At 26.7% G+C, this 11,397-nt stretch overlaps 1 protein-coding gene across 2 annotated transcripts; it reads left to right on the top strand.

Annotated features, from left to right (window-relative positions):
* Window positions 1–204: 204 nt before the first annotated feature.
* LOC141538138 (uncharacterized) lies at window positions 205–11,300 on the top strand. Of its 2 annotated transcripts, XM_074259484.1 has the most exons (6): window positions 205–623; window positions 736–757; window positions 5,709–6,974; window positions 8,385–8,470; window positions 9,257–9,381; window positions 9,475–11,300. In XM_074259484.1, the coding sequence occupies exons 3-6, from the start codon at window positions 5,911–5,913 to the stop codon at window positions 9,970–9,972; spliced, it is 1,773 nt and encodes a 590-aa protein (XP_074115585.1). In that variant the 5' UTR covers window positions 205–623; window positions 736–757; window positions 5,709–5,910; the 3' UTR covers window positions 9,973–11,300. The 2 variants fall into 2 exon arrangements, with proteins under 2 accessions (XP_074115585.1, XP_074115584.1); XM_074259483.1 differs by lacking the exon at window positions 736–757.
* Window positions 11,301–11,397: the final 97 nt, after the last annotated feature.

Raw genomic sequence — 11,397 nt, 5'->3', positions numbered from 1 at the left:
TTTTCATAATTTTTTTATAAAAAATATGTCAAAAAAAAAAATAATAAAAATTCACAAAATACCTGGTAAATAATTTTAACTAAAAAAACACAGTAGTAGTGGGGTAGGAACGACCGTTGGATTACATTTGTCGCACACAACTTCACAGTCTAACAGCACAAACTCCAGAACTAAGCTTGAGCTTGGTTTCTGGCCAGTTCCGAGTCAGTCGTCAGCCGAGCGTTGCCGTTCTTGTCCGCCGTGCTTTAAATCTAAAACAATATTCATCACATAATTGTGCATCAATCTCCACAAGCACATACAAAATAAATACTCACCAAAATATACACACACAAAATAAAATACATCCACACAACAACTCCAAGATACATCTGCTGCGTAAAATTTAATTGCCGGAGTAATTTCAGTGGTGCTTAGTGTCTGAAATAATTTATCATTACAATTACAATAATAAATACTGCAAGTTACTAAAAAACATAACCTGGATCACAAGTGATTGTAATTAGTTTAAAGTTTAAGTGCTAAAGTTTTAAAAAATAAATAAATAGCCGGGTACACCTGGAATGTGCGATGGCGTAGGCGCGAAAAAAGTTTATCTGCAAAAAAGGAAGTTTTTAAATCAAGTGAGTTTTTTTTTTTTTTTTTTTTTTTAAAGTTAGTTTTAAATTAATTATTTGGAAAATTGGGATTTTAGTTGAAAAATTATTTAGTTTTAAATATTTAATTGTTGTTAAGTGTTACAGGAATGTGGGACGAGGTAAGACATTTTGTATCTCTTGTAAATAATGACCGTAGCCCGTAGGTCGTAGTCGGTAGTTGCCGTTGGTATTGGTAAATTTATACCTGCATGTTGGTTGATCGGTGCTGGTTGGTATGTATGCACAGATACACAGATATCTAAGATATAGATAGTATTAGTATTTAAACTGTTGGTGTTATATTTACTGGGACCTTACCTACAATTTTCTATAGTTTTAGGATCAGATCAAAATTAAGTTAGCCGACATCTAAAAATTTTATTAAAATTAACTTAAAAAATTGATGAAAATCAATTTAGCAGATAATTTATTTTTAAAAAATTTTTTTAATAAATAAATTATGGCAAAAAAAAAAAATAAGAACAAAAAGTTGACATCTAGAAAATTAAACAAGTAAAATATGCAATTTTTTGGAGCAAATTTATTTAATAGAAAAAATAAAAACAATTATAATAGTGAGAAATTTTAAAAAACTACAAATGCAATTTTTTTAAAATAATTTTTATAATAATAAAGTTAGCCGACATTTTTTATTTTTTTATTTTGCTTAAATTATTAAATTATAACTAAAAATTTTTTTAAGAAATTGCATTTACAGTTTTTAAAGTTTTTTACAAATTAAAATTTCTTTTTATTGTTTTATAATAATTTTTCAATGAAAATAATGAAAATTAACTTAACTGATAGTTGATAATTTTTGTAACAAATTAATTATGACAAAAAAAAAATTGACATTTAGAAATTTTAAAAAACTACAACTGCAATTTTTTAAAAATAATTTTTTAGAGCAAATTTATTTGTTAAAAAAAATTAGAAAATTGTCAAGTGACAGCTAACTTTAATGTTATTTAAATTAGCCGACATTTTTAATTTTTTGATTTTACAGATTTAAAAATCTAAATTAAGAAAAATTTAATTTAATGCCATAGAAATTTCTAGAATTTTTTTTTCATTGAAAAAATGATATTAATTAATTTATTAATTTAATCGTACCAAAAAAATTGCATTTTTTTGTTTTTTAAATTTCCACATGTCAATATTTTTATAATTTATTTTTTATAAAATTTTTAAAATTATTAAATATATAGTAAATTAATTTCCATTTGAAAAAAAAAAAAAAAATATATATATATATATATATATATATATATATATATATATATATATATATATAATTTGTAAAAAAAACTGTAAGTGCAATTTTCAAAAAATATTTTTTTGTTCTAATTTAATTATTGAAAAAAAAAAAATTAAAAACGCCGGCTAACTTTTGTGTTATAGTTTTAGAGCCGTCAGGACTTTAATTTCAGCCGGTACGGTTTTTAGATAAATAAAATCAAGGTTCAGTCCGTGACTAAACTTTTCTCCAAATCCAATCGATAAGTTTGCTAGATTTTCATCTTTCCTTTTTCCTGGGAATAGTTCTTTTTAAGCTGAGCCGGATTCTAACCTGGATCCTAAATGACAATAAGATGAGTTTTTGGGTCCCAAAGTGTGGGAATTTAAATCACCCGGATTGTATTGTGTTCTTGGGCTTTACTTGTAGTAAAGTAACCCGTAAGACGTAAGAAGCACTTGTGCTTATGGTGATAGATGGATTTTTCTCGGGTGTTTAAATTACATGCCTCGAGAAATTCGTGATTTTTACTTTTTAAACCGAGTGTTGTTGGAACTCAGGTTTTTTTTTTTTTTTTTTTTTTTTTTTTTTTTGGCTATTTTGAAATGCTGAGTGCTCCTCTGGGGTTCTTCAAAGTTTAATGACATCAGCTGTCACTTGACTAGTTTTTTATTTTATTTATTAAGTAAATTTGGTCAGAAACTATTTTTTTAAGAATTGCATTTTTTACTTTTAAAAATTTTTTTGGCATAATTTAATTATTAAAAAAAATTATTAAAATTATAAAATATCTTCTGAATTAAGTTTCATGAAAAGTTTTTTTTTTTTTTTTTTTAATTTTAGTTTAAAAAAAATACTGTTATTTTTTAATTTTAGGAATTTTTATTTTAATTTATTGAATATTAATGACTACAGTTGCGACTCAACTAGAGCAAAAGGACTTCTTTAAATAAATAAATTAAAAAAAAATTATTTTAAAAAATAGAAGAAAAAATTGACATGTAGAAAATTTAATTTTTTTAAATTACTTTTTTGTTAAATAAAATTAAAAAATTTTTAAGAGCATAATTTAAATTTTATAAATTTTTATGGGTTTTTTTATTTTAATTTATCGAATATTGATTAATTATTAATATTGATTAATTGAAAAAATTAGAAGAAAAAATTGACATGTAGAAATTTAAAAAAACAAAAAAATTCTATTTTTTTTTTTTTAAATAAAATTAAAAAATTACTAAGTGCTAATTTTTGAGTGCATAATTTTAATTTTTTAATTTTATAAATTTTTATGGGTTCTTTTTATTTTAATTTATCGAATTTTAATTTTTTAATTAAAGTTTGACGTTAAAAAATTTCAAACTTTTCTTTAAAAAAATTGAGTATTAATATTTCTCCAAAATCTTGAAAAATTGATTGAAGATGACCGTAACAGTTTAGTTAACTTAAACGTAAGTCGATATAAAATAACAAACTGGGAATTTTAATAATTTGAAATTGACGATCTGTGATCGGGCTTCCTGTATTGAGTAATAATTGATTAAGATGGTTGGTATCTGGTAAGCTGGTATGGAATAGTCGTAGTACGGGACGGGATGGTGTGGAGGATGTGTGAATAAAGGAGTGGATATGTGGACATGTGGATTGTGGATGTGAAGGCACATTCCTGTGGGCAGCTTAGAGTAAGATCACCATCACCATCACCAATAAAGTAAGCAATACTCTGTAACTCTGTAGAGCAACGTTCCCTACCCGGTGTGGTGCTGTAACTTGTATATATTGTATATAGTAGTGTAACATAACGTTGTTTTATCCATTGCCGTGTGCTCTGATATACCTTGTCGTTGAAACCCGTTTCTACAAGTCCATTTTATATTACGAGCTTGTTTTCTCGTATGTAATAACTTTTATTTTGTATTATATCTCTGTGTGTATGTGTATTTTTTGAGGGCTTAACTTTACTTTTTTTTCAAGTCATTATATCAGCCGTCGACCTGGAACAAAGAACTTTCGTGTTATTCTGGGGGTTCAGCCTCATTTATGAGGGAGAGACAGACGTCTGTTCGGAAGCTTCCTCTTCCGAACTATCCACCGGTCATAAGGGAAGAAATTAATTTTTTTAGGAATTTTTATTTTGATAAAAGAAATTTATAGAAAAATTTTTTTGGAGTAATAAAATAATTTTTTTGAATTTAGAAAATTTCTTCTGTTAAAATTAGTAAAAATTATTATTATTAAAATGAGTTTCAAAAAATTTTTAATTTAAATTCCCGGTCATAAGGGAAGAAATTAATTTTTTTGGAAATTTTTATTTTAATAAAAGAAATTTATAGAAAAATTTTTTTGGAGTAATAAAATAGTTTTTTTTATTTAGAAAATTTCTTCTGTTAAAATTAGTGAAATTTATTTTTCTTAAAATGAGTTTAAAAAAATTCTAAATGTAATTTTAATAAATATAAAAATTTTAGATCGTAAAACTGAAAAAAAATTTAATTTAAAAATATTTTTTTAAATTTGTGAATGAACATGTAATTTAAAATAACTCAGTATCTAATTGTTGAAATAGGATATTTATAAAATATAAACCGTAGCCGGAAGTCTTATGTTTTGAATGATACCATGCTTTAATTCATTTTCTTTCTTTACAAGAAAAATTTATTTTTAGAAATCGTTCAGATCTTTTGTGCTCAGAAACGTGACTTTTTGAACTTATTATTCTGAGAATTTAAAAAACTAAGGTACCAGCGGGTAATAAGGTCTAGTCAAGAGATACTTGTGATAAGATAAAAAATATTTAGTTTAATCAACAAGTTTTTAAGTTTACTTTTATTCGAGTAGATTTTTTTTTAAATAAAGATTAATGAAAAATAGTAATTTTTATTCAGAATAAAAATTAATATAGGCGTTGTTAAAAAGTCATTTATAATTATGAAGTTATTTTAGTGTAGTTGGATTATAAAAGATCTATTTAAATTTATAAATAGTTTTCTTAAAATTCCATTTTTTAATTTTTTACGTTAATTTTTTTTGCTATAATTTCTCGTAAAATTCTTTAGAATTGAATTTTAGCAAAGATTATTTTAAAAATAATTTGCAATTATGACGAATATTTGAATATTAATTTTTTTTTGTAGATTCTAGAATTTTATTTTTAGTCAGAGAAAATTCAGAGAATTTTTTATTATAAAATTTTTTAAATTATTAAATTAATTCTCATTTAATTTAGCTGTCACGTGAAAATTAAAAAAATTTTTTTTAACAAAAAAAAATGATCTGTAAAAAATTGCATTTTTTATTTTTTTAAATTTCTACGTTAATTTTTTCTTGTAATTTTTTTTTGCCATAATTTAGCAAAACAAAAATGATTTTTAAAATAATTTGCAATTATGACGAATATTTGAATATAAATTATTTTTTTTTTGTAGATTCTAGAATTTTATTTTTGGTCTTGAAAAAGTCAGAGAATTAAAAAAAAATTTTTCGTCATTTTGTAGAGTGTTAAAATTTTTTTCTTGAATATATTACAGTCTATTTAACATTCTTGTGTGTTAAATTATTAATTTAACACATGAGAATATTAAATTCTACACACTAGAGTGTAATAATATTCAAGATACAAATTTAAACACTTAAAAAAATGACGAAAAATTTTTTACTGTGTAATTTTGCAATTTCTCCGTATCAAAATCTCTTCCTCGTAAATAAAATCTTGCAATACAATCCAACCAGTACCTAACAACCAAAAAAATCTAATTAGCGTCTTAATTACCACAAAATACAAAACAAAACTTGACATTGGCTACAAAAATAATAACCCGTCTTTAATTTGTTAACAGGGTGAAAAAAATTGACATGCTGGGATCCGGTTCGTGGGAAAGACCTCGCGTTAAATCACTCCTCTTCCGGCGGAGTAAATTCCCTTGCCCGGGTGTATTTAAATACAATACACCATGAGCAAGTGACTGGATGATCATCATCGAGGATAAAGCCGTATAAAAAATCAGCAATGAAATGTGAGGAGTGTCCAGAAGAGCCGCGATGCTGAAACACATACCGTCCGGGCAGCCAGGAGGCTCCAGGAACCAGAACCACGATTACCCGAGCCACTTTGGCTCCAGCTCGACGACCTCCAGGGGGGTTTCCCTGAAAAACGACCGCTTGTGCGAGCCGGGGATCTACGACTCCCTGCACTCGGTCCATCCTTCGACGTCTCTCTCTCTGTCTCACCCGCAGAAGTCAGCTTCCGTTCACCGGCATCCGCTCAACCACTCGCAGCTCAGTGTCAACAACCTGTCCGCGAGATTCACCCACTCGCATCATCTAAATGCGCTGAATCTGTCCGCGCTGTCTGCCTCAAAGCATTCTATCGACAGTCCAAGTCCGGATCCTCACAATCATCATCACCATCTGTTCCACAATCATAATTATAATCACAAAAATATCAACAATCATAATATTAATAACAATAACACTAATAATATTAATAATATTAATAATAATAATAATAATAATAATAATAATAATAATAATAATAATAATAATCAGGGCCAAATCCAAACGCAAACGCAGGTGCCGAACGGCGGACTGGATATTTCACGAATATCAAGATTGGCGAGCCGCGCTACGCCGTCCCCTTTGCAGCCGGCACCTGTTGCGACTATTAACGCACCTGTTTCTTTGCCAAGCCTGGCCACTACTGGCCCGTTACATACCCAAGACACTTCCTGGTCGTCTTTTTGTCTCAAGGGAGCTAGTCATCAATTAAACGGCCATGGCAACGCTTCTAGAAGTAATAATAATAATAATAATAATAATAATAATAATCAAGAACCTGGAGTCAAGGAAATGCTCACCTTTCTGGGGCTGCTCTGCCTGGTGTCTCTTCTCCTGGCGATGCTCTCTCATATTTTTTTATTGAAGATTTCTCCAGTTTCTACCGCACCCTCCAGTGTTATCAGTCCTGAAGAGTATACTATTGTCTACGAAGTTACCCTCGCACTTTGCGCGCTGGCTATGTCGCTTAATTTGTGCTGTCTTCTTGTTTGTGCGATCCAATTCTTGTTTGCTATGAAGCTTGTCAAGTCTGCGTATAATCAGAACAGGTGAGTTTTTTTTTTAATAATTAAATTTTTTTATTTTTTTTTAATAATTAAATTTGTTTCAAAAAATTGCATTTTTTATTTATTTAAATTTCTACAAGTCTATTTTTTTAATAATTTTTTTTTTTGCTATAATTTATTTGTTAAAAAAAAAAATTATTAAAAAAATGGACTTGTAGAAATTTTAATAAATTAAAAATGCAATTTTTTAGAAATAATTTATATGAAAATTAATTTAGCATAAATTAACAATTTTTAGAATTTTTATTAACAAATAAATTAAGGCAATAAAAAATTGACATTCAGAAATTTTAAAAAATTAAAAATGCAATTTTTAGAATTAATTTAATTGCTAAATAAAATTAAAAATTTTTCTAGTGATGGCTAACTTTAACGTCATTAATTTATGGGTGATTTTCTTTAAGGATATTTTTTGCTGTCCCAGGCATGTTTTTATTAAAAAAAATTGTTATTTTGTAATTAAAAAAAATTTATTACGCCCTTATGACTCCCGGGACCTACCTCGGATACCATAAGGGCGTATAATAAAAATTCTATTTTTTTTTCTAAGTCCAAAAAAATTTTTAGATTGAAAAAAAAAAATTTTTTTTACACGCCCTTATGGCTCCCAGGACCCAGCTCGGAAGCCCTAAGGGCGTTAAAAAAATTTTTTTTTCTATTTTTTCGGGAATCAATGTATTTTTTATGAAACATGAAGAAATGGAAAAAAAAATTTGTTTTCAAACTAAAAAATTTTTTTGGACTTAGAAAAAAAAATAAAATTTTTATTATACGCTCTCTTATGGGCGTTATAATTTTTTACTATTGAATTTCAGAAAATCACTCCAAAAATTGGATAAAAAAATCTACAATTTTTTTTATTAAAATTCGAAGCAACTAAATTTAAAAATAAAATAGGGTGGCAATAATTGGTGCTTCTTCCTTTGAATTTAAAAATTTTTAATTTTTATTTTTAATAAAATATTTAACAAAACAGAGTTTGTTAAAAGCTTACATAATGCCTACTCTTAATTACATGATATTAACTAACCTTAACTGCTTATTAATTTAAGGAGAGAAATAAGAGATAACAAGACAAGTGTGTGTAATAATAATAATAACTAATATGGTATTCCAGATGGTATTACTTAGTTATGATATTGAGTATAAGCTACTGATATACCGCTAGAAAAATTTCTCACGATGCTATTGCTACACTTGGTACATTTGCTACACTGCCCTTCGAGGTACATCGACCTTTCTATTTTCTATTCTTACAATTTAACTTCCTTGCTTATATTAATACTTTTATTTCCTGAGATTCTTTTAAACAGTATTGTATTTTTCTTCTTCAATTTTTATATTTTTACTTTTACAAGTGTAAGGTCGTTTTAAATTTTATTTCAATTGTAGGACGAGCAGGTACCTGGAAAAATCCTCTGTAAGCAGAATGTGCGCAATAGGAGGCTTCTTTGTCAGCATTCCTATTTTTCTTACTGGTAATTTTTTCTTTTCTAGAATTTATTAGAAGATTGATCTTTATTTTTTTTTAGTCAGAAATTTTGCAATAATATTAATAATAAATAATTAAAAACTTTTAATAAAACTAAATTATTTTCTACTTTAAAAATATTTTTCTTGGTTAAAATATTCTCTGTAAAGATTAAAAATAATTTTTTATAAAATTTACAAAAATTCCAACAGATGGCGCCAGTAAATGACGTCATTACTTTAACTATACTTGAAATTGACGTTTTTGATGTTAAAAGGGCGGTTTTTTTTCAAAAAAATTATTATTAGTGTCTGAAAAAATTCATAAAATCTAAAAAAAAAAATTCTACATTTAATTATAACAGAGTAAAAGTGTCCCATAAATATAGTAAGTAATATAAATAATGCTAAAAAAATTTTTAAATTATGAAATTTAAATTTTACAAAAATTCCGACAGCTGGCGCCAGTAAATGACGTCACTACTCTAACTATAGATGAAATTGACGTTTTTAATGTTAAAAGTGCGGTTTTTTATAATAATAATAATAATAATAATAATAATAATACATGGAAAGAACAAGATGACACTGGATATCATCTCAGATTATACTGAGTGATATCTGGATTATACTCATTATAATCTAGATTATACTGAGTGATATCTGGATTATACTCATTATAATCTAGATTATACTCATTGTAATCTGGGATGATATCCTGTGTCATCTTTTTTTTTTTTTTTTTTTTTTTTTTTTTTTTCGTGTAATAATAATAATAATAAATAAAATTACAGGTATGATACTTTATACATTTATCCAGTTCCATTCAACGCCCGCAATAATAATGTCAGTATTCATCGGCCTTGGTATAATTTTCTGCGGTTGTGCTATGGTCCACAATGTCTTTGTATGGCAAAAAGTGAGTATCAATTTACATCACCCTTAAATAAATAAATAAATATAATAAATGAATAATAATATTAATAATAATAATAATAAAAAAATTATTCAGGAAAAGACGAACGCAGTAAAAGAGCTAGCACGCGCCCAGTGCGAAGCAGCATTGCAGCTGCAACAACGCCAAGCTCTTCAACAACAGCAGCAAACGCGTCTGTCATCAACAATGCCTCGGAACAACATAAACTGCACGAAAAACGGAGGAGCGATTCCGGTCCACGGGCATCCTCGAGGCCAGTATCACTCGATGCCGTACAAGCACCACGATATCAGGGCCCAGATGTCTCCGGCTCTACTGACGACTTTGTCGGCGAGTCCTGCGGCCCACAATCACATCGGGGACCACCGGGTGTTGACGACCAGTCCCCCCGCGACTCCCGCTGACGATCACTCGCTGCCCACCAGCCCCATCAACAAGTCCTTGAACAAGTCCCAGCACTTGCTCCAGCGCGAGGCCAGCGGTAGCGTCAGTCCAGGTCTTCCAGCGGCTACTCTGGATCTCAGCAGTGCTGCAACTACTAACAGTCCTCACGAATTGTCCACGTTGGTTTGATTCTTGCCATTATTTTAAATCTTTTGTCAAAAAATTCTAGTCCCTGAATTGGAGCCCAACTTTCAGGGGCGATAGTATTTTTTTTTTTTTTTTGCTTTTATTATTATTTTAAATTTATTAATTGAGTAATTAATTTAGTGGATCGAAGGGTTTGTACAGTTTTAATTGTATATTATTTTTTTCTTTATTTATTTTCGATGAAAATTAAACTAAATTATTACCAAAAACGTGCCTTTGAGTATTTGATAATAATTATGAGATTCTAGTCTAGAAAAAAATTTTTGAGAGTTTTTTTGTTTGTTATAAATTTTTGAAAATATTTTTTTTTTTCAATCATTACAACTGTTGAATTTTAAAAAAATTTTTCAAAAGTATCAGACTTTGAATTTTGGTTTGAAAATAATTTTTTTTTTAATAAAAAAATTTTTTTTCCTAAAAATTTAACACAAGTGTTAGGATGGCGCAAAATATCGAATGTTTTTTTTCGAGTCTTGGATGAAAATATTTTTTTTTTTATGTTTTAAGAGCTTTTTTTTTTAAAAACTCGATAAAAAATTTTTTAGGCTCGCTTAAGATTTTTTAAACTTTTAAAGAAGACTAAAAATTTTCTCTCGCGACTTTTGAATATTAATATCAACGAACTTGGAATTTTTTTTTATCAAGTTGATATACTGAAGAATAGAAATAAAGCACAAGATATAAATAAAAACCAGATTAAAATTATTACTACTGTATTTTAATTAATAAATATTTATCCGGCATCTGAAGAAAGTTTAAAAGTCTTGATCGATTTTTATAAATAAAATTTTGCCTTAAAATTTTTAGAATCTACATAATTTATAATTTAAAAAATAATAGAATGACGAAAAAAATTTTTTTACTCTCAAAAATAAATTTCTCTATACAAGAAACTCAAAAAAAAAAAAAAAAAAAAATTGCCACGAGAGACTTAACAAATTTTCTAAAAATAACTAAGTTTAATTGTAACAACTGTTAATTAAAAAATTAACACAAAAAGCCAAAGTACTTACTGCATAATTAATGTATTTAATCACAATCAACTATCAATTATTATTGATTAATTAAATTTTCTGTAGTCATTACTCATAAAAATTATTTCAACAATAATATTTAATTTATAATTATCAACAATTGAAAATAAAAATAAATTTTTAAGTGACTGAAAATTATTAGACATCTAAAAATTTTATTTTTTACATAAATTTTTAATTTAAAAATTAAATTTAAATTTTTTTAAGAAAAATTTTAAGATGTTTTTTCATTTTTCAGTCATTAAAAAATCAGAAATGTAAATTATAACAATAATTAATATAAATCTAAAATTTGTTATTAATAATTAAAAAAAAAATCAACTGTTGAAACAGATAAAAATTGTAAATATTTTTTTATATAAAGTTAATGTAA

This window comes from Cotesia typhae, unplaced genomic scaffold (assembly GCF_013202065.1).
Source record: "Cotesia typhae breed Kobodo isofemale line unplaced genomic scaffold, CoteBio_Ctyphae contig_20, whole genome shotgun sequence".
NCBI lineage: Eukaryota > Metazoa > Arthropoda > Insecta > Hymenoptera > Braconidae > Cotesia > Cotesia typhae.
This window is presented reverse-complemented; position numbering and strand designations above follow the sequence as displayed.